Source organism: Panthera uncia (assembly GCF_023721935.1).
Source record: "Panthera uncia isolate 11264 chromosome A1 unlocalized genomic scaffold, Puncia_PCG_1.0 HiC_scaffold_16, whole genome shotgun sequence".
Lineage (NCBI taxonomy): Eukaryota > Metazoa > Chordata > Mammalia > Carnivora > Felidae > Panthera > Panthera uncia.
This window is the reverse complement of record NW_026057576.1, coordinates 68,461,670-68,485,866: the sequence shown is the minus strand read 5'-3', so window position 1 is coordinate 68,485,866 and position 24,197 is coordinate 68,461,670. Positions and strand designations below refer to the sequence as shown.

The 24,197-nt window shown below is 41.8% G+C and overlaps 1 protein-coding gene and 1 pseudogene across 4 annotated transcripts in view; one reads left to right on the top strand and one right to left on the bottom strand.

Annotated features, from left to right (window-relative positions):
- The window catches only part of PCCA (propionyl-CoA carboxylase subunit alpha), a 483,211-nt gene that overhangs the window by 402,590 nt on the left and 56,424 nt on the right, over positions 1–24,197 (bottom strand). The window contains exons 1-2 of one of the 4 annotated variants that reach the window (XM_049647163.1): positions 15,865–16,016; positions 818–895 (exon numbers count right to left, since the gene is read on the bottom strand). In XM_049647163.1, the coding sequence (XP_049503120.1) occupies positions 818–895; positions 15,865–15,969 (183 nt within the window). In that variant the 5' untranslated portion in view covers positions 15,970–16,016. Of the gene's footprint in view, positions 1–817; positions 896–10,184; positions 10,462–15,864; positions 16,017–24,197 lie in introns of those variants that run through there. The other 3 variants (XM_049647160.1, XM_049647161.1, XM_049647162.1) reach the window with 3 other exon arrangements.
- Positions 16,055–24,197, top strand: part of LOC125934042 (asparagine synthetase [glutamine-hydrolyzing]-like) — a 20,685-nt pseudogene continuing 12,542 nt past the window's right edge.

Here is a 24,197-nt window from a genome sequence, read left to right as displayed (position 1 = left end):
TATGTATTGAAATAACACTTTAGATATAGAATTAAAACATACTATTAAAGTTAACTTCTTCAGTTTTTTTTAATGTGGCTATTAGGAAATTTTAAATGACATATACCCTGCAAATTGTGTCCACATTGTTATTAAACTGCAATGATACAGACCCTTTCTCCAAGCCTCCAAATTCTTTTGAGTAGTTTTGTATACTTCAAGAGATGATTTAGAAGATACCTCAGCTATTTCGTTCTCAAATAATCATTCATCAGTTTTACCTTCCTGACTCTCGACTTGAATCACTTCTTCTTAACCAAAACTCTCCTGCCCTGTTTGAGGTCTTCATTGTCATTGTCATTAGAAAAAATGACATTTTCTAATCACCACTTATAGCCCCTTTCTTTCTCCTATTACGAGCCTCAACTATTATCCTATATCAGGATTTTAACTGGAATTCCCTTGCCCCAAAATTTACAATACACAAAGGTGCCTTCAAAATTAATCCTACAGATATTAAGTAAATGGAAAAATAAATCAGTTCAATCAAAATCTCTCAAATAACCCATAATTTAAGAAAGAATGCTATGTTAGTTATTCTGCTGAATAATAAAGTAAACACACTAAAAGTTTACTCAATTTCTGGTAAAGGTACAAACACAAAATTTAAGACTCAGGTTGTGGCCCACAATGAAAAAAGATTGAGCAGCTATAAAACCTATGATGTTAGAGTAGTAATTATACAGCGCTAATATTTAATCTGTCCACTGAACACAGCATGGAAACAAGAAAGCAAAACCATTATAACTTTGCTAGTCAGTATTTTTTAAATACTTACTTTTTCATTAGAATCATATCCTGCTGAACAGAGACTACGGGACACCATTAAGTGCTGTCTTGAGTAGTGTGGGACATGCTACCAAAAAAAAAAAAAAAAAAAAAAAGGTGAAATAAATTACAGATCCTTGAATGGGCTTTAAAAATATTTTTTCAGAGTAATTCTTCCAGTATGCATCTACCTAAAATATTTTATCAATACATGTAGTCCTAAGCCACATGCCGTAACTATGGAAGGTTGGAAGGTAAATCATAACTACCAGACATATCCCTTTGGCACACAAGAGAAACCAAAGGCATCAGAATGATCTCCAGAAAAGTAAAGTAAGAGTCAATGGGTCAACTTTTTTTTTTTTAATTTACATCCAAGTTTGTTAGCATATAGTGCAACGATTTCAGGAGTAGATTCCTTAATGCCCCTTACCCATTTAGCCCATCCCCCCTCCCACAACCCCTCCAGCAACCCTCTGTTCTCCACATTTAAGAGTCTCTTCTGTTTTGTCCCCCTCCCTGTTCGTATATTATTTTTGCTTCCCTTCCCTTATGTTCATCTGTGTTGTATCTTAAAGTCCTCATGAGTGAAGTCATATGATATTTGTCTTTCTCTGACTGATGGGTCAATCTTAATTATAGAGAGCTGATGTTACCAGGGAGGAGAGGAATTAAATAGGTGATGGGGACTAAGGAGTACACTTGTGATAAGCATCAGTGATGCACAGAACTGTTCAATCACTATATTGTATACCTGAAACTAATATAATACTGTATGTTAACAGGAATTAAAAACTTAAAAGGATCAATGGGTCAAATAAAATTTAAAGAAAGGTCTGATTATGCACACTGACATGCCAGGATCATAAGGTCACATACCACACAGAACTTTATAAAACATAAAACAAGAGTCTTGGCCTTCAAGGGGCTCCAATTTTCACAAGGACCAGAAAGTAATCAAATAGAATTTTTTATTTGCTGAGGTCTTGAATGGGATTTCTTAGTCTACTTTTTCTGGTACAGGGAAAACATACAGGTACAGTGAAAAGGTAATACTAATAATCAAGTTGACTTCTAATTCATTATTATAAATGTGGAAAAAAATGTTCTCTTAAGGCTTTAAAGCATTAAGAATCATCACTAATAAAATGTATAGTTGAGGTTTAAGAAAACAATTTACCCGGTAGTCATTGATAAAGCTATTTAAAAAAAAAAAAAAAAAAAAAAAAAAGGTGGGGCTAGTGAAAAGCAAATGGTACTACCCCTCAGAACTTTCTAAGAGGACAACGCTAATAAGAGGCAAATGTTTTTATACCAACATTCTTAAATAAACTCAAAGATCTTATTTTTTTAAAGCACCAAGTCTTAAATTACAAAATGTAATCTTAATATAAGAGTGAAGGTAATAGATAAGACACTTTAAAAATGAAGTTCACACTATCAAGTAAAAGACTCGTGAATCAGGGTGCCTGGGTGGCTCAGTCCATTGAGCATCCAACTCTTGATTTTGAGTTGGGTCATGATCCCAGCGTCATGGGATTGAGCCCCACAATGGGCTGAGCTGAGCGCGGAGCTTACTTAGGATTCTCCCTCTCTCCCCTTGCCCCTCTCCCCAACTTGTGCACACACTCACTCGTGCTCTCTCACTCTCAAATTTAAAAAAAGTAAAAGACTAGTAAAGACACTGGTTGGAAACTGGGAAAACACACTTCATACTGTGTGCTTTTTATTTTTTTACATTTACTTATTTTTGAGAGAGAGAGAGAGAGAGTATGAGTGGAAGGGGGCAGAGAGAGAGGGAGACAGAATCCGTAGCAGGCTCCAGGCTCCAAGCTGTCAGCACAGAGCCCGACATGGGGCTGGAACTCACAAACTGTGAGATCATGACCTGAGCCCAAGTCGGACACTTAACCAGCTGAGCCACCCAAGCGCCCCCTGAGTTTTGGTCTTTAAAAGGCACACACTGGAGCACCTGAGCGTCCGACTTCGGCTCAGGTCATGATCTCACAGTTTGTGAGTTCGAGCCCCACATCGGGCTCTGTGCTGACAGCTCAGAGCCTGGAGCCTGCTTCGGATTCTCTGTCTCCCTCTCTCTCTGCCCCTCCCCCACTCACACTCTGTCTCTCTCTCCTTCAAAAATAAACAAACATTTAAAAAAATTTTTTTTTAAAGACCAAAACTCACTCTTAAATACCTTCAGACATCCCTGTAAGTTCAAGAGTATTAGGTCCAATTTTAATGAGAGAACAGAGTCTTGAGAATTTTAATTTGTCCAAAGTCATTAGGCTAGGTTGCAATGGCTGCAAAATTTAAGCACAGATCTATTCAAAGCATTCTGGAGTTTATTTTGAGATAATAAAAAGTAATGGCACCTCCCACGTGAACACCAATGTCTATGCAAAGATACAATTAAAAGAGGGAAAAAACAACAACAATTTACCAGGAGGGTCTCACCACTCTATGCATTCAAATAAAAATTCAGTCTTCCACTGCCTTCAGCAGAACAGCTATATTTAGCAATTTTAGTCCCACATCAGACTTAATAAGATAAAGGTAATACTACTTCTCCAGAAAATCAGGTCTTGTGTTTATAGCCTCAGCCCATGCAGAAAACTAAGAAAACAAATTCCAAGAATAAAGAAAAACAAAAGCTCCCTGGAAATTTCTCATTCTGCTGCAAACCAGCACTAGGGTATTTACACAAAATAAATAACATGCAAGCTTCCTACCCATTTTATAAAATGTAACAACAAAATAGTTGACATTTTTACAAATTCTCCCTAATACTGTAAGGCACATAGTGGTCTGCTGTAAGAACAGGTCAACAAGATCTTTTTATAAAAGACAAAATCACATGTGTGTCTTTAATCACTAACAAATAAAGGCTGTAACTGATTCCTGATGACAAATGTGCATCTTGCAGACAAAAAAAAACACAACCTGGGATGGACATTTTAGGTATTCTAATTACCTATGAAGAGTGAGAACAACAGCGATGTTTATGTCTGGGGAGGGGAATACTTTAAAAAGCACCCTACCACCCAGCAAAGAACTATGGGAAAGAAAATCAAGAAACCTGAATTCTAACCCTAACTCTAGGACTTGAGCAAACCACTCTAACCCATCTGCTAAGAAATGAAAGTCTGGATGACTTTTCTTTAAGGTCCCTTACAAACCTAAACCACAGTTATCAAAAAAACAAGAGCTTACGTAGTAGAGGGGTATCTAATGTGTACAAGCTTCTCATGATCATGGGAGGATATGCACTCGATCCAAAGTCAACATGTAAGCCAGTGAGGCCACGCAAGGCGGTGACCCAGATCTCACTGCTGAACTACTACTACACTCAGAGTAACTAACAAACATGCAGACCTACTTGGTGTAAATCGAGCTGATTTCATAAATTTTCATCAGTATGAATTAATGCACTAAGTTTCCAGGCTACTTCTGGGAATAAAAACCTCCAGACTCTACCTAATTAGATGAGCCCATGAGGAATAAGCTACACTTCCCCAAAAGTAAGAGTTTCTATCCCCAAACCACTCAGAAATCTCAAGTTGCCAGGCTCTGACCGTTTGGGGGTGCTGACTCAATTATGCTATATTTACTTCCAGTGAAACTATCAGTAACCTAAAACTAAAATAGAAAACATCTATGCCAGGGGCACCTGGGTGCCCACTGGGTGGCTCAGTAGGTTAAGTGACTGACTTTGGCCCAGGTCATGATCTCATGGTTCATAGTTCGAGCCCCGCATTAGGCACTCTGCAGTCAGCACAAAACTCACTTCAGATCCTCTATCCCCTCTCTCTGCACCCCCTTCCGCTTGCACAAGCACACACACTCCCTCTCTCTCTCTCAAAAATGAACAAACCTTAAAAAAAAAAAAAAAAGCCTACGCTTAAAAAAAAAAAAAGTCTATGCCACACACTTCTTAAAACTGAATCCACTCTATTACAAGTTACATCTGGCCAAAATGTAGAAGCTGTAGCACTATACTTATTGATCAAACTGGTGTTTTGGAATCTTTTTATTACTATTTAAAATACCTGATTCTGAAGACCTCAGACTATTTTACCACCAGTATTTAAAAAAAAAAAAAAAAAAAGCATATAGCTTTTACACATTTGAATTTGTGATAATGTGTCCCAAAATTTCAAAAAAAAACATGGATTCCCCTGGTTAACCAAGTAACTAGAAGTACAACTGGTCCAAGCAAAACTAGAAGAGCAGAACTATAAAGAAGAAACCAGGGTCTGAACTGGTTTATAGTTGGCCTTTCTCTGTTCCTGTTCACTCCTGGGAGACCTTTATGGAAGATCAAAGTTATAAAAAATACAGGTCAAAAATCAGATAATTTTTGTAGAGATACAACATGAAATTTCTTTCATCATTTTGTTTCCTAGTAATCTCCACACCCAACATGGGCTAGAACTCATGACCCCAAGGTTAGGAGTCACATGCTCCACCAACTGAGCCAGCCAGGAGCCCCTAAAATTTATTATTTTTTTGAGAGAGAAAAAGAGAACAAGAGCATGAGAGGGAGGGTCAGGGGACAAGAGAGAACCCTAAGCAGTCTCCAAGCCCAGCGTAGAGCCCAACACCCAGCTCTATCTCACAACCGTGAGATCATGACCTGAACCAAAATCAAGAGTCAGACGCTTAACCAACTGAGCCATCTGGGCACTCCTAAAATTTCTTTTTTTAAATACAGAGAATAGTTAGGAGAAATCTGCTTAATTTGCACCTCTACACAGAATTTTAATTCATTACTTTTATTAAGCATATAACTGGCTACAAGCTCCATCCAAAGTTTTTTAAGGTATTTCCTAAAAACAGAAGTTCAAGGGAAACACCTGAATCAACTCCAATTATAAAGACTATTTAGCCTATCACAGCCAAGAGGAGAAAGGTCAGTGTATACAAAATGACTTCCCAACAACCTCTTACCATTGGTTCTCTTCTACAAGATAAAGATTTCCACATGTGGAAAAGAAATATCTGCTAACAGTGTGGCACATGGCAAGTAGCAGAACCTTCAGGGTCACAAGACCTGGGTCAGCACTTAGGTCCACCGCTTCGTAGTCATGCACCACCAAGCAAATCATCTCTCTGGACTTTGTTTCTTTTAGTAAAATGTAGAGATACCCTACACTTGTTGAAAGGATCACACAAACCTTTACAAACTGTAAAGCACCAACAAAATGTAAGAGATTATTACACAATAACTAAATCCAATTATACAGCTGTTCCCTTCTTAAAATTGTACCAGACCCTTCCTTTGGGAGTTACCATTAGGGTAGTAATAATCAGGAGCTCTGGTCCAGACTCAGATTTGCATGTTCTATAAAGTACATAATAATTGTTAACCAAAAGAAAAAAAAAGGGGGGGTGCGGGGGGGGGGGGGGGGAGGTCGACAAAGGCTATAGCTTTTCAACAAACTGCATACAAGCTTTCCAGCCGTTGCAAACAGGGAAACAAATATGTGTTTCTAACACAGCACCTACTTTCACATTCTGGACATGACCTCATGTGGCAGCCGAAACTGGTAAATCCACTAGCAGTTATCTCAAAAAAAAAAAAAAAAAAAGAAAGAAAGAAACATAAACACTAGTTTAAAACCAAACGCTAGTGTAAAAATCAAAACTACCATTATGCTTAACACATCCACAGCAGCATTCAAATGGATAATACTAAAATCTGTTAACAGGCTAATTCATGATTAGGATGCATTCTGCTTCAAAGTAGCAGCTATCCTCAAGACCAGGGATTAACAGAGCCATAAAGTGATCTTACCAAGGTGAAAGTCAACATTAGCTAATGCTTCAGCTTCAAAATCTCCAAGAGAAGTTCCTCTCCATGTTTCACAAGGAGCAGCCTCGCTTAGTATTTAACTGCAGCATTGTAACAGCCCCAGGGCGACCTGGGAACAACCTCCAAAAACACGTAAGTCAGGCTTTTTCACTTAAGCACAGCTTTTTCTTCAAAACAGACATGAACTATTTAGTCTTTGGGACCTCACTAGCCAGCCCAATCTTCTACAGTCTGACCTTCCGTCAAAAGCAAGGCTGAATACCTGGTATTTGAGAGGTGATCAAACCTCAAGATTCTCTGGCTATGCCTCCACAGTGAGTTAGAGCACCAGGAAACTGCATACATCAACTCTAAACTTTGTCATCATTCTACCCAGCTCCCCTCTCAGGCCATTCTTCCCATCCCGCCTGTAGCAGATGTTGCCAGGGCCCCTTCCAGAGCCTCTTCAGCAGTCAGCACGGCTTCCCCAGCTGCTGTGTTGACCACTCACCACTCACACCTGCTCCCTGGACTGACCCACTTGCCTTAACCAGACAGGAGTTCTCCGTTAAGACCGGGAGCTGCCCCTCTCTCAGCCCACAGCCAATGACTGACTAACAAGGGTGTACAAAAGGCCATCCCCACTCACCTCAAACTGTGACCAATTCAGTAGGGTGCTCTGGTTATTAAGAACTGGCTGTCCAATATGGCAGCCACTAGCCACATACTGAGCACTTGAAATGCACCAGTCCAAATTCTGATGTGCTCCAAGTATAAAATACACACCAGGTGTGAAGACTTAATACCCAAACAATGCAAAAGACTTCAGTATTTTTTTTTACATTTATATGTTAAAATATTTTGAATATACTGAGTTAAATAAAATACACTAATATTAATTTCATCTTATTTTCTTAATGTGAGTGCTAGAAAACTACATTTGCAGCTCGCATAACATTCTATTGAACAGGGCTAATTTACAGCAGTGCTTCTCTAACTTTCTTGTGTATCAGCATCACCTGGAGGGCTTGTGAAAACATTGCTGGGCTCCATCCCCAGCTTCTAATTGGCCAGTCTGGGGGGCAACTGAAAATTTTGCATTTCTACAGGTTCCCAGGTAATGCTACTTCTGCTACAGACTGAGTCCCCACTTTAAGAATCACTGCTTCAGAGCTCCCCTATAGGGTGAGACTAAAGCTAGTCTCCAGCTGAGGCCCCTTCCTTGCTTAGCTTTTTTTCCCCTGTTCTATCCTGCTTTCTTCACTCTTCTGTTGACCACCAGCCTTTCAGGCTTCTGGGAAACCTAACCATCCCACCTCCAATAGAACTGTTTCTCCACAACTGTAACTTTCACAAAGTGCTAGATCAGTGACAACCAATGAGATAGGAAGAAAGATGACTGCATTTTTTTGTAAAATGAGTATCAACTTATTTATTCGACGAATTGGGGTTTTATTTTTTTTAAATGTTTATTTATTTTTTGAGACAGAGAGCATGAACAGAGGAGGGGAGAGAGAGAGAGGGAGACCCAGAATCTGAAGCAGGCTCTAGGCTCTGAGCTGTCGGCACAGAGCCCAACGCGGAGCTCAAACTCACAGACCACGAGGTCATGACCTGAGCGGAAGTCAGACGCTCAACCGACTGAGCCACCCAGGTGGCCCTGTTTTTACATATTCTTTACATATTCTATGCAGTCAATAGCCTGCTTCCCTCTTCTCTGTGGCTACTAGGGAGTTCAAACTAGTTTTCATGTCAAGATGTATAAATTTCTCCTTTATTCTTTTTACTAAGTTTATTAATATGGTATAATAAAAGCACTGTAGATTTGACTTTGAATCCTGAATCTCCCACTTAATTCTTGTGTGACCTTGAGCAACTTAGTTAACCCCAGCTGTGGAAACGAGAATCATTTGAAGGCGGTTTGATGATTAAATGTGAATACAGCTTTTTTCCTCCTTTGCCATTTGCAACAACCCTAGAATCATCAACCCTAGAATATGGTTTCAAAATACTTTCCACAGCCATCCAGCACCCCACAAACAACAAATAAGATCAACCATCCCTCTGTGTTTTGTAAATTCCATCAAATCATTTCAATGGAAACTGCTGTCTTCATCTTCCACCCCAAGCTGCAGCGTTCCAAAACACTAAGACTATCCCACCCAAGGGCTCAGGTAGACCTAAGAGTCACTCTTTTTTCCCCCCTGTAAATTGAGATTTAATTCACATACCATAAAACGCATTCTTTTAAAGTACACAACTATGTATTTTAGGATATTCACAAAGTTGTGGAACCATCACCAATCTGATTCCAGAACATTTTTTCATTGCCTCAAAAAGAAACCCCTTAGCTATTAGCAGTTTCTACCAGTCCCCACCCCCAGCCCCTGGCACCTGCTAGTCTGCCGTCTGTCTATGCATCTACCTATTCTGGACATTTCATATATATGGAATCCTACAATATGCGGCAGCCTTTTGTGCCTTCCTTTCAGGGATCCTTGATTCCACTCTTTGCTTACATCTCCCTTTGAACCCAACAGTAAATACTACTGGCTCTAGTTCTAAAATATATCCCAAGTCTTACCAGGTCTAACTCCAGTGCAACCACCCTACCATCCTCTCTTGTTGAACTTCTACAATGGCCTCCTAACTGGTCTCCCTGATGCCACTCTTCCCACCCCAGTCTCCACTAGGACATTCTCCACATAGCATTCAGAATGGTCTTTCCAAAACATGGATCCAGTTTGCTCAAAATCTTCCAAGGGACTCTCACGATTAGGATAAATTGCACATACAAGCCCCTATATGACTGGCCTACCTACCGCATCTCCTAGCACTCCTCGGTCATTCATTCACTCCAGCCACACTGGCCACACCCATCCCTTGACTATACCAAATACGATCGCAACCCAGAGCTTTTGCTTGGCCTTCCTTTGGATTGCTAGTCCCCTAGATTGTCACGTGGTAATCTGGGTCACTTTCCTGTTCAAATGCCACATGCTCAGAAATGTGCCCCCTGTTTTTTTTTAGGTTAGCACTTCTCAATACCACCACCACTCTATTTTTCTCCTTTCAGAGCACTTACTGCTCTTTGAACTTATCTATTTCTTTTTTATTTCTTTTTTATTTTTATTTTTTTTATTTTTGAGAGAGAGCGTGGTGAGCAAGGGGCAGAGAAAGGGAGAGAGAGCGTGGAGCCTGGAGTGGGGCTCGACCTCACGAACAGTGAGATCATGACCTGAGCCAAGGTCAGATGCTTAACTGGCTGAGCCACGCAGGCAACCCTGAACTCATCTATTTCTGTGAACACAGTCAGTGTGCTCTACCTGGATATAACCACAATGAAGGCAGAGACGTTCACCGTTATACCCCAGCATTAAACAGCACCTGGCACATAGCAGGTGTAGCAGATTGAATGGTGGCCTCCAAAATTGTGTGTCCATATCTTAGAACTTGTGGCTATGACCTCTTCTGGAAAAAGGGTCTTTGGTGATATATTTCCAGATGGGATCATCCTGGATCCTGGTCACGGCCCTAAATCCAAAGACAAGTGCCCTTAGAAAAGAAAGAAGAGGAGAGTACACACAGGGAGAAGGAAGGGAAGGCCATGTGAGGACACAGGCAGAGACTTGCAGCCACAAGGTAAGGGATGCCTGGAGCTACGAGAAGCCCAGAGACAAGGAGGCATTCTTCACTGGAGCCTTCAGAGCGAGCATGGCCTTGCCAACATCTTGATTTCCAACTTCTAGCCTCCATAACTGTGAAGGAATAAATAAGTGTGGTTTTAAGCCACCACCTGTGTCCCACGGATGCTCTATTAGTTTTCCTGACTGAAATTATAAGCCTGAAAATTATATTTTCCAACGTTTTTGAAATTCACTTTTATTTTTATCTTATTAATACTGACCCCATCACAGTTTGTCTTTTTTTTTTATAAAAATGTCAGTAGGAATTTAAAATAATTTTTTTTAAATCATACAACACCCTGATTTTTCAAAACAGTATGTATTTGCTCCAACTACTGGAAGGTATCTTCAAAACAAAGCAATATTTCTATATATAAGAATATACCACACTACTGAAATCACTATCATTAAAGACTACAGACCTTATCAAATTCTTCCTTCAGTCTTTTATTTTTATTCCTTGACCTCTCTACACCAGGGACACGGTGAGGGAACATGTTTTAGTTTCTTTTGATCTCCTCAGTACATATCATAGTAGCAGGCACTTCACAGATGCTCCACAAACACTCTTTGAAGGGACAGAGAACTACATCTCTAGATGAAGGAACGAACTATACAGACTCCTCTCAAACCATTCCTCTAAATCCTCCTGTCTCTTCATCTTTTTTTTCAAATCTGAATTTAGGGCAATAAGATGGGAGTATTCTTGGGGTGTCTGGGTGGCTCAGCCGATTGAGCATCCAACTCTTGATTTGGGCTCAGATCATGACCCTAGTGTTGTGGGATCGAGCCCCACTGAGTGTGGAGCCTGCTTAAGATTCTCTCTTCCTCTGCCCCGCTCATGCTCTAAAACAAAAAAATAAATAAATTTAAAAAGATGGAGTATTCAGTTAAGTATTAACTTACTATATCCTGCAGAGTTCACATCCAACTTCTACCTCAGATCACCCAAAAACCTGCCGCCAATTTCCCTCTTATTTCCCACCAACTCAACATGACTCTTGTAGTCATCTAACTCAGGTTACCTAAAAGGAAACATTGTTTCTACCCCCAAAATATGTTTCCTTCTCAAATTTCCTTTTTCATCCCTATTCTCCCATTTACCCACATCTTTTTTAAAAATTTTTTTTTAACGTTTATTTATTTTTGAGACAGAGAGAGACACAGCATGAACGGGGGAGGGGTAGAGAGAGAGGGAGACACAGAGTCGGAAGCAAGCTCCAGGCTCTGAGCCATCAGCCCAGAGCCCGACGAGGGGCTCGAACTCGCGGACCACGAGATCGTGACCCGAGCTGAAGTCGGACACTTAACCGACTGAGCCACCCAGGCGCCCCTACCCACATCTTTTAAAAAATAGGAATCATTTAAGGGTTGGCTCAGTCAGTAGAGCATACGACTCTTAATCTCGAGGTTATAAATTCAAGTCCCACATTGGGTGTAGAGATTACTTAAAAAAATAAAATCTTTAAAAATTTTTGGAATCATTTAAACAATGCCTTTTCCCTCACTCTTGATTAAACTGTCCCCCATCTTTCCCTCTTATTTAGAAAAGGATTTTACCAATCACTCCTCAGTTCTGAACCTCTTGACGAAATAAAACCCAAAAAGCAGATGTATAAATACACAAATGTCCATAAGCATTTTATCATGCCAGAACTGGTTTCTGTAATAATCTTAGAAAATTTTCTTCCCAAATGATTGTCAGAAATTTATCAGCATGTTGGAAAGATTTACCTCCGGGCAATTCTAAAGCATTCAGATAGGCTTAAACATTCTTTTTCAAGACTAGAAAAGAAATTCTTGGAATTTTAAGGAACATAAAGCTTGAGCATTTAAGTTCTGTGAATGCACCATATAATGAGACCATCACTTAAATGAGAGACAATTTGTAACTGTGAAAACAAGGTTTGGGAATCATACCATCCAAGGTTGAAATTCTGCCTCAATCAATTGTGTCCTTAAGCAAGTTACTTCACTGCTGATGTTTGTTTCCTGGTCTGTAATACTGCAACTTTTTACCTACTTGCTATACAGATGAGAGATAAAACATGAAACCATGTAAGGCATGTAAGAGTTCAATACACTGTAACAATCACCCTAAAACCAACATCCTAGAGCCACTGAAAAATGGAGACAGAAAAAAAAAAAAAAAAAAAAACTGGGTATTTAAACAAAATGTGCTGATACACAAAACAAGACTAAAAGGTCAACTCTACATATACCCTAAAAGCAAACAAGTTCTGCTAACTGGCTAAAAGAATGGGGACACTAGGGTCTAGAGTTGCCAGTCTGCTTTCCAACCAACCAAATGGCTTGCAGGATGGGAAAGAGGAATGGCAGGAATAAAATATTTAAATGGTTCTGCTTCAAAGGCAGACTCAGTGGAGCACATTTCAAATTCATGTAAAAGAAGCACATAAAGAGGGTTGCCTGGGTGGCTCAGTCGGTTGAGCGTCCGACTTCGGCTCAGGTCATGATCTTGCAGTCCATGAGTTCGAGCCTCGTGTCCAGCTCTGGGCTGACAGCTCAGAGCCTGAAGCCTGCTTCGGATTCTGTGTCTCCCTCTCTCTCTGCCCCTCCCCCACTCATGCTCTGTCTCTCTCACTCTCAAAAATGAATAAGTGTTAAAAAAATTTTTTTTTAATTAAAAAAAAAAAAAAAGCACATAAAGAAGCTAAGCAGCAGTGCAAGTTCTTCCCCCAAAGTAACAGTGAACTCCAGAGATTCTTCCCACTTATGGGAGGAATTCTTTATTGGCACTCTACTCCAGTCAGTACTGTCACACATCCAGCACCTATTGTGTTAAATACTGCGCTGAGAACACAGAAATAGACAAGATGCAGTCTCTGGCAACACACTAAAAGAAAGCGGGAGATGGGGTGCCTGGCTGGCTCAGTGGGTGGAGCAGGTGACTCTTCACCTCAGGGTTGTAAATTTGAGCCCCATGTTGGATGTAGAGATTACTTAAAAATAAAATCTTTTAGGGGCGCCTGGGTGGCTCAGTCGGTTGAGCGTCCGACTTCGGCTCAGGTCATGATCTCACGGTTCCTGGGTTCGAGCCCCGCATCGGGCTCTGTGCTGACAGCTCAGAGCCTGGAGCCTGTTTCAGATTCTGTGTCTCCCTCTTTCTCTGCCCCTCCCCTGTTCATACTCTGTCTCTGTCTCAAAAATAAATAAATGTTAAAAAAAAAAATTTTTTTTAATAAAAAATAAATAAATAAATAAAATCTTTTGGGGCGCCTGGGTGGCTCAGTTGGTTAAGCATCCGACTTCGGTTCAGGTCATGATCTCACGGTTCATGGGTTCGAGCCCAGCGCCGGGCTCTGTGCTGATAGCTCAGAACCTGGAGCCTGCCTCAGATTCTGTGTCTCTTTCTCTCTCCACCCCTCCCCTGCTCACTCTGTCTCTCAAAAATAAAAAAATGTAAAAAATAAAAATTAAAAAAAAAAAATCTTTAAAAAAAGGGGGGGGGAGTATGGAGAAAGATCAAAGCTTATATATTATACCCCAATAACGTCTAAAAAGTATATAGCAATAAATACTGTAACAACTTTCCTCTCAGCCTCACCAATCTAAAATGTCAGTGCAATCCTTCCTACCTCCAACATGAATGACTTCCCATCACTATAACATAAAGACCAAAAGTAATAGCTTGATCTGCAAAGCAAGCACAACCTGATTCATACCTACCTCCCTAGCACTGTCTAATCTCTGCACACTACAGCCTAAGTAGGCTTTTCTCAGTGCTTATATCTTGTCATTCCCTCTGGCCACAGGGCCTTTGCACATGCTATTCTTTCACAGTCATCTCTTCTATCTTTACAAGTCACTTTATCCTTCAAAACTTGTTTCAATTTTCACTTCCAAAGGAAAACAGTCCTTTCCCTTAAGCAGGATAGCATGATTAAGGGCACCAGTTCTGGAGTCCTATATCCTAGCTCTGCCACTTACCAATTCCATAGCTTTGAGCAAGTCACATAACACTTTGTGCCTCAATATCTTCATCTATAAATTGGGATTATATGGCTGTCGTGAGGACTGAACAAATTAATTCAAGTAAAGCACCAGAACGGTACCTATGACATAGAGCTCAATATCATGACTTGGTCAAATCTCTCCATTGTATTTTCTTACAGCACCAAGACCTCTCCCCAATAGCATTTTACACTTACTTGTCTCTCTCTAATAGACTACCATATCTAAGAGAGCAGAAACTATATTTGTTCCCCATTGGTAGAATACAGGAAATAATCCAATAAAGATTTGTTGAATAAAAAAGTAGTTGAAAGGACGAAGCTGAGTCCCAGCAAAGTGACTTGTCTAATATACAAAACTTCATCTGTGTGACTGACTCCAAAGCCCAAGCCTTCCTTCCACTACACCAGGCCGCCTCCTATGTAAAAGCATAAGATGTGACAACTGCAACTAATGTAGCCAACAAAGACTAAGATAACAAAAGCATTTAAAAACAGATTTTGTGGCCACACAAAGAACACTGTGTACTTTGAGAGTGGCATCCAAAGCTGAAGCTAAGCTAACACAGGTGCAGGCTCACTTCCACTTGGAGCTGGAGCTCCCACAGTGCTCACCTGGGCCTCAGTTCCCTCCTCTTTAAGAGAATGGGATGGGCCAGATCATCTCTAAAGTGTTTTCCAATTCTAGAGCTCAAGGACAATAAATCAAGTTATGTGACAATTTTTAAAAGATTTTTTTCTTTTAAGGAAGTTTAACAAGCAGACGAACCAAATGACAGGTGGTTTTCAGGGAGACCCTCATTTTAAAGAATTCGCTGAAATGACTTAATAAACCCTATTAGTAAAGTCAAGTCGTCTTTGCTCAGAAACTACAAGAGACTCCATTTTCAAGAGAAAGTCTTAACAGCGGCCCACAGACACTCCAACATATGAGCCAAGGCTGTCATCAAGAAACCCTGGGGCACACAGCACAGAGGAAAAATGGGTTTAGATCAATTGTACAAAACTCCGGCTAACCACTACATAGAAAAGAAAACTAAACTCACAGGATGCACACACAGCAAACCGCGATGTAATTCAATTGAAATAGGCTCTCAACTCAAACGTAAAAGGTAGTAGCAATCCTGGCATCGCAGACACTTTAGAAGTTGAGATAAACTCACAACCCTAATTCTACTTCGGCAGCAATTCAGTGTCCCTAAAATTAGGAAAAAGCCAAGAGAAAACAAACTGTAAGGATCCTTAAGAATCCACCCTGGGAAGCCGAAGCCGAAGCCGTAAGGCACAAGAACGGCTGCAGGGAAAAAGCACGTAGGCGCCAGCCACACGGCTGTCAGCCGCTCCCAGGGGCTAGCGAGCCGAGGGCGCACGCCTGCCGGCTCGGAGGGCCCCTCCGACTCCACGAGCCTCCGGGTAAGGGCTGCGCTCCAGCGCCAACGCGGGTGCAGAGGCACGAGGGGCGCCGACGGCTGCGGAACGGGCCGCGGCGTCGCCCGGGAACCGCGGGGAGCTCTCCGCCACACCGGCCACCGCAGGCGCTGCGGGGCTGCGAGCCCAGCGAAGCCCAGCGAAGCCCAGGCCCGCGGGGAGCCCGCTCGCTCCTCACCTTCAGGGTCCACAGCGCTGAGCTCCGCATCAGCGGCTGCGGCAACCGCCGCCCACGCCGTCCGGCCCCGACCAGCGCCGCCGCCCCAACCCAGAGCCCCGCCATTGTCGCCCCGGCCGACCGGCGCTCTGCTGACCTCTCACCCCGCCGAAGGGGGCGGAGAAGGGGAGCGCCAGAGCTTCGGCCAATCATGCGCCGAGACCCGCGGCCCCGCCCCCTGCCGCTCAGGAGGGGACGTAGGGGCGACTGGCCCAACCTCGGAAACTGGCAGACCCGCCACGGGACGGCCGAGTGCCGGGACCCGCGGGAGGGGGCCCCGACCGGACCCCGGCGTGAGCGAGTCGGGGAGGACGCGCGTGAGTTCTGGCGGCAGCTGGTCCGCGCCTGCTTGGGGTAAACCCCGTCCTGTACCAGCGTCCACCTAGCTACAGTCCGTGGCCTGGCCACTCACTCCACGTCAGTTAGTGACCTAAGCCCCATGGCCACCCTGCAGGGCCGAGTGCCCTAAGTTCCAGACATAAGCCCGAACTATATTCCTTTTATTCGAAGGCATAAATTGCAAAGCACCAAATCAAGATAAGATTTTGAACAGATAGCAGAGATAATGCTCTAGGTCTAGAAATCAGAGATCGGAGCTCAGGCTCAAAATAGCTGCTTGTCCGAGGAATTAGCCAAAACCAGGTCAGTTTCTGTTGCTTGCTAGCAGGCACCCTTACGAGTAGTAGTGCAACTACTAAGGGCCAGACCTTGTGCTGGATGTCCCAAATTCTATCTCATTTAACCTTCACAAGAATTCTAAAGGCCCACACATTATTCCCGTTTTGAAAAACTGAATTTATAGGGAGGTAAAGTCATTTAGCCAGTAAATGGTGACACCAGGGTTTGAACCCAGGTCTGGCTGTCTTCAGAGACTGGGCTTTTGCTTTGCTGTATTACAAATTTTATAACATAAGCAGCACAGAGAAATAATATTATGATCACCCAGGCCCCCATTACATGGTTACAACAAATCAACATTTTGTCAGTCTTATTTCATCTAGCCCCCTTTTCATCTTTTGCTGGAGTATTTTACATTGTTTTGTTTTAAGTTGAAAGAGAGGGAGAGAGAGAGAGCAGAGGAGGGGCAGAGAGAGAGGGAGAGGGAGAACCCTGAGCAGGCTTGGCGCGTTCGGCACAGAGCCCAACATGGGGCTTGATCCCACGAACTGTGAGATCATGACCTGAGTCCAAATCAAGAGACGGTCACTTGAAAGACTGAGCCAGCCAGGTGCCCCATGCTGGAGTATTTTAAAGCAAATCTCAGACATCAGGTCATACCACCAACAAACAGGCCAGTATCAGCAGTTCTGCTCTTAACTATTTTCCTGCTCCTTCAGAGTCACCTTGAGAGAGTTGCAAAACTAGGAATGACCTAGAGTATGTTACAGCATAGCAAATGCCAAGAGAGATACAAGCAAAGTGTTTGGGATAGCAGAGAGGTGACATTTCGTGGAACTGTAAAATGTAAGTAGGAACTTTCATGACAGACCAAATAAAAAGGAGTATCAAGTTTCACAGGTTTTTTTCATCTATGTATTTTTTTTAAAAATTTTTTTTTTCAACGTTTTTTATTTATTTTTGGGACAGAGAGAGACAGAGCATGAATGGGGGAGGGGCAGAGAGAGAGGGAGACACAGAATCGGAAACAGGCTCCAGGCTCCGAGCCATCAGCCCAGAGCCTGACGCGGGGCTCGAACTCACGGACCGCGAGATCGTGACCTGGCTGAAGTCGGACGCTTAACCGACTGCGCCACCCAGGCGCCCCTCATCTATGTATTTAAGGCTGGAATCATTTCCTACCCAAGAAACCTGCTTTTTTTTTTTTTTTTTTTTTCTTTTTCTTCTTCCCATTTTAACCTTTGGATTTGTTCTCCTTACATCCTGTCTGTTTTGTTCTTTTCATGAAAGGCACTTGTGGCAGAAACTACTTGTTTTCTCCACTCATTCCTTTAATAAGAGAGCTCCTAAGTTTTAGCTGCACACAGGCCACCCAGCTCAAGGCTGCAGTATCCAGCCTCCCTAACAAGGGGTATGGCCATGTGACTAAGGGCAGTCTCATGGAATGTAAGGGTTGTGCCCTTGAAGAGTAGACGCATGCCCTCCATTTCCTCTACTCTCCTTCCTGAAGTTAGACATGGGTGGGTGCTGGAGCAGTCATCTTCACTCCAAGACAGGAGCCCCATGTTGGAGATGGCAGAGCAAATGACAGGAGGAGCCCAACCCCCTGACTATGTGGAGCCATCTTATCAGCCTGCTGCTACTTAATGCATGTTCTGGGACAGAGAAATAAAGTTTTATCTTGTTTAAGTCATTGTTATTTCTGCCTTTACTACAGCAGCCAAAACTGTATCTTAACCAACTCATACTCTAGTATCCAGAAGTGAGGTGCTGACATAGTGAAACCTGAAATGCATGGTGATAACAGTGACAACCCCAAAATTGCAAACCAGAAGCTGAAAGCTGAAAACTCTTATTGCCATGGTACCTCTTTGGCAAAATGGTTACTTTCAAACTTCTGGACAGTCTTGCTATCACTATCACTGATACAACCTATACTTCTAATGCAATGTTTTCAAAGACCAGCAGCGGCATTTTAAGTTAAACAGTGCTACCTTGTCTGAGCTGTGCCACACACTTAGGATGTTTATGATCTCCAAAGCCCACTTCCTGTCTGAAATGTCTGTGAACAGTTGTTCCATATACTTTGTCTATCCACAGTGACAGAGAAGCAGTTACTTCATCATGGCCAGAAGTAGGTCTTTTCTCAAAACTCTGCAAGTATCTTTACATCGTCTTCTAGCTTCCAGAGTTGCTCTTATTTGTGATCCAATGTATCTGATTACAGTTACCTGGCTGCTATACTGTTGTGTAGTGGGTATGGAGCAGAGAGAAGTCAGAGTTGTAAATTAGGGAATCCTGACCAGCCATATGCACAACAAATAGCAAGCCTGCGCTCCACCAAGAGATCTTGACCTTTGAGCGACACATATCTGGCTCTCTTTGAGTGAGAGTATGCGCAGACTAGGTATGCTGGATTGAAAACTGTGTTTCCCTAAATCCTCTTCCCTTTATGGTGCCTGGTTAGAGTTGATCAAAAGAAAAACTGATAAGATATTTAGAAGGCAGGAGTGAAACATTACTCTCTGAAGATTATTACCGTAAGATAAGTAACGTAGTTTCCTGGAAAGTCTCAGTTTGCTGTCATCCAGGTTGTTTTTCCCAACTGCTACCCCTGCTGACCACCAGCAACTCCACACCCACCACTGGCTGCTTGACTGGAGAGCCACAAAGGGGTTAACTATACATAGGTAACTGCTCCTTATTGACCCCCCCATGAGATCCTTCTCATTCCCATTTGGCAGCCAGACATGTATGGCTTCTCAGCTGTCTGTCAAACTCCATCTTGTCTACGTTGCAATGCATCAGGCAGACTGTTTTAATCTCTCTCTCTCTCTCTCTCTGGCCCTCTGAAAGGAGCCTGTAGCCATTGACTAATGAGAGAATGCTTCAGGGAAGGAAAAATAGCCCAAGTTTTCAGGAATTACTGGCTCTGAACTGCTAGTAATTCCTAGAGACCCAAAATGCCATTGTGTCCCACCACTGAAAGAGAATGTGGCACAACTATTTGAGTGATGAAAGGGGGGACCATGGCAGACACTGCTCATTGTCTTCTAATGTCCATCTTGCTCTCATTACTTCGGTAAAAGAACTCTCACAATTTAGGTGGGTGTATGGTAAGAACTACATTTCCTCGGGGAAGGAAGGACTTCCATGGCAGCAAGAGTGGCCAGGTTACTAAGTTTTGCCCAATGGGATGTAAGCAGAAGGGACGTGGACAGCTCTTGGGTTGTGTCCTTCAAAGGAAGGGGCACGTCTTCCACTTTCCCTTCTCTTCCCAGCTTGCCAGAATGGAGGCATACAGATTATAAGGAAAATTCCAAAGAGCTGAGGAGATGGCAGGATCTAGCTAACTGCTCTCCAAATATGTTCATTCTTCTTCCTGAGCATAATACTAGGCAACATTTCTAGCCTCCTTTACAGTTAGATGTAGTGAGGCACCTGCATTCCTGTCAGTGGAGTGTGAGTGGAAGTGAGATACTCCAACCTCGAGGCTAGGTTCATAAAACCCTCCATACATTTCTTCACACCCTTTCTTTCTCCGCTCATCTGCTGAGACTACTGGAAGGCACTAGATAGAAGGAGCCTTGGTATCTCAATGCTTAAGTAGACCAAGATCTTTCTTGCCTTCCCACACTAAACTGTGACATGAGCAAGAAATAAACTTTGTATTTGCTTAAGCCACTGAGATTTGGGGATTGCAAAAGCAGTTAATCTACCCAGCCTAATACAGTGTTAATAAAGGGAAAATAAACAGACTAAAAAGGACTTTTGTACACATCAGAAGGGAAAAGATGATATTTAAGAGGAAAGTAGATTTTTTTTCTGAAAATAGAATGAAGGAATATTTAACACTAAATTATAGAATTGATAAATTTTGACAAGAACTCTCCAAAATATTGAAAATATTTTTTACTATTACTATAAATGAATTAGACCACTGCTTAAAAACTGTCAGAATGAAAATATACATTAACAATATCAGGAATAGTATCCATCCTATGAATAGCACCCAAGGTATCTAAAAACATGGCAAGGATTTCTTCTCCTTGTTTTACTTATTTATTTTTTGCAAGAGAGAAAACACAAGCAAGAGAGGGGAAGAGGGAGAGGGAGAGAGAATTTTAAGCAGGCTCCATGCCAGCATGGAGCCCAGTGTAGGGCTGGCTCTCACAACCGTGAGATCATGACCTAAGCCAAAATCAAGAGTCAGGCACCTATCCAACTGAGCCACCGAGGCACCTTGCAAGAATTTCTTCTCAAAGAATTCAGTATTAGAGTAGGCTCCAGAGAAGGAGTTGGCAAACTTTTTCTGTTTAAGAAACAGTAAAGATTTCAGGCCTGTAAGAGGCACATAAGTCTCTGTTGCATATTCTTTTTTGTTTCTTTAGCAACCCTTTAAAATGTAAAAGTTTTTAAACTAAACTTTTAGCTTGCAGGCCTATAAAAACAAGAAGCAGGCTGGATTTGGCCTGGGGTGTAGTCTGCAGACCTCTGCTCTAGAGTAGTGCTATACTAAGTGTACTCCAGCAACCACTGCCCATTGGCCACCAATGTGAGAGTTATGTGACAAGGCTGTGATAAGATCTTTTAACAATTTATGTATTTATCTCAACACACAGTCTATGGTATATTTGTTCAGGTTGCTTTAGCAGATGTACTATAGACTGTGTGGCTTAAGCAGTAACTATTTCTCACAATGCTGGAAGCTGGGAAGTTCAAGATCAAGGTACCAGCAGACCCAGCGTCTGCTGGAGGCCGCTGCCCGGTTTGTAGCTGGCCATCATCTTGTATCCTCACACAGTGAGAGCAGAGAAAAATATCTAATATCTAATGTCTTTCCTTATAAGGGCACTGATCCCATTCATGAGGGCTCTACTCTCACTGCCCAATCACTTCTAAAAGGCCCCAACTCCAAATACCATCATACAGGTGATTAGGTTCAACACATGAATTTTGGAAGGATACATTCAGTCCCTAGTAGGAACCTATAACTAACGTTTTGAGGATTGACACTGGCCTGCAGACCAAATTTTGTATGGTGCTGCAATCAAAGTCATGTCATGTTTTATGGACATCCACCATCCTTGGAACACCTTTATAACATTGGGGAGTTTCCTACAGGATGAGTTCTCCCCAAGATAGAACCAGATATTTGCTTTGTCTTACTCCTTTACAGTTAGATTCAGGCAGATGATCTAGCTGCACCAGTAGCTGCACCCTAGAAAGGTGTTGATTCAAGACAGCTATGTGATAAGCAGTTGCTACCCAGAATCCATTTGCTGGTAAGGGTAGCAGCACAGGCTCCCAGCTACAGGATCCATGTGGGGTCTTCGCTGGGGTCTTGTAGGAATACTGGAGTATTCTGTCCTGTCTATGTATCCTCCAATTCTACTCTCAAGCCCTTTGGAGATCTTGTGAGTTAATGTCCCTTAATAGATTCCATTTCTGTTTAGACTAGCTAGACTTTTCTATTGCACCTAAGAACTTACTGATATAGATGTTTACTGATAAACGAAATTAATTCACCATCCCAAATTAAACAGTGTTCAGGTCCTATCATTAACACCAGATTATCACCAGATTAACACCAGATTATGTTTTTCTTCAATAAAAAATTTTGGAGTTTGTAAGAAATAATAATAAATAATAAAAATCATTTTAAAAATTGAGTTTGTTCCAATTAGTGTAAGAGAAAATTTTTAAATGTGGTCTATTTCCTCAAGGACTTCAAAATTTATCTAGAGAGTGAAAAGTAGCATACCAAAAACAAAAAATAAGCACCAAACTGTGCACCAAGATACAAAAGCCTATCTCTAAACAGCTCAGGAGGTGCAGCCAGGCCCAGAGCTCTTTCCTAGCATAGCAACCACAGAACATCCTTGAAGCTCTCGGTAACCAACTTTGTGTCCAGCAGCCTCCTCATTTTGGCCACAGGTTAAGGACACAAGAATTGAACCTGACTCTTAATGGAAGATTGTGGGAGAATTCTCAAATATGTTTGGGACCATGGTACCTATGCATAACAATTTTTACAGAAACAAATTAGTAATAGTTTATGACTATTGTTTTTAAGCAACGTATGCCAAGGTCCCCAAACCCTTTCATATCTGCCCTGAGAAAACAAATAACATTTGTAAATACTGTTATTTAGGGAACTTCCTTGCTTACTCTTTTTGATATGTGTAGATTAAGGATAAACTTGACTGGATCCTGGAAGATCAAAAGAACTACAAAGAGTCCATTTCTGACCCAAATGAAAAAAAGACAGTAGATAAAATAATAATAATTAGTATTTATTGAATGCTTATTCTATGCCAGAGACTGTTCTCAGCAAAGTGGTGTTTGGAGACAAAGCTGAAGGAAGAGGAAAGACCAGACCCTGAGGAAAGTAAATATTATACTATGGAGTTTGGGGCTTTCATCTTCCAGGCCAGAAATCACAATGTGGCAGAATGTGGGCCACACATAGCACAAGACTATGTTTGGCTTTAGCCGTGTGTGTGTGTGTGCGTGTGTGGGTGTGTGTGTGCGTGTGTGTGTGTGTGTGTGCGCGCGCAGTGCACTCCTGTGCACGTTGTATGTTTCTCAAATTGAATTAGTTAACTATTCAAAATATGGCAGCTTTCGCGTATAAATCCAAATTTTCTTTTCTTGAGATAGTGAAAGATTTAACAATGTGGGGATCCCCACCTAAAAACATTCAAAGGCATCACCATGTGCCACACTCAGTCCTTTACTCATTCTCTTTAGATGCTTGTGTTTTTTTAATCCTTGTTTTTTGAGGTGGAAAACCTGAAGCATCTTAATCTAGGAAGTGATACTGTCTTTGCATTTTATAATTGTTTTGTATTATTCTAGAACTAGTGCAAAAGTATCCACATGGATAAATCTCACAAATATAAGATGCAGCATAAATAAGTAAGTAAATAAATAAATAAATAAATAACAAATTGCTGAAGAATATATACAGTTTGATACTATTTTAATGAAAGTTTTAACATGAAACAGTCTTATATTATTGAAGAACACATGCATAAGTAATAAAGGGATGAAATAATGTGTGGGAACACTAGTTACTGAGTTTGAGAGGCAGGTTGCCCTTGCCGAGGGAGGCTAGGGCTGCCATAACTGGGTAGCTTAGATTTTTATTTTCCCACAGTTCTGGAGGCTAGAAATCCAAGATCAAGGTGCTGGCCAATTCAGTTTCTGGTGAGAACTCTCCCTAGCTTGTGGACAGCTACCTTCTCATTGTGTCCTCACATGGCCTTTCTTCCCTGCTTATGTTCAAGGAGAGTGACAGAACTCTCAAGTAACTTTTCTTCTAAAGTCTCTAGTCCTGTCAGTTCAGAGTCTGACCCCAATGACCTCATTTAACTTTTAATCACTTCCATAAAGGCCTTATCTCCAAATACAGTCACAATGAGGTTAGGGCTTCAACATATGAATGGGGCAGGAGTGGGGAGGGGGAGATACATTCAGCCCATAACACTGTCCCATGAAGGGTCACACATAGCACACTCTTGACCCAGCAATGAAAATGCATATGTGCAATGTTTTTGCCCAGGGAAGACTTTCAGAGACTCAGTGAGCAATGTTTCTACCAGCGGCTAGTCACGTAAGCACCCTTTGCTTAACACCTACCAAAACTCCAGATACCCAGAAGAAAAGCAGGT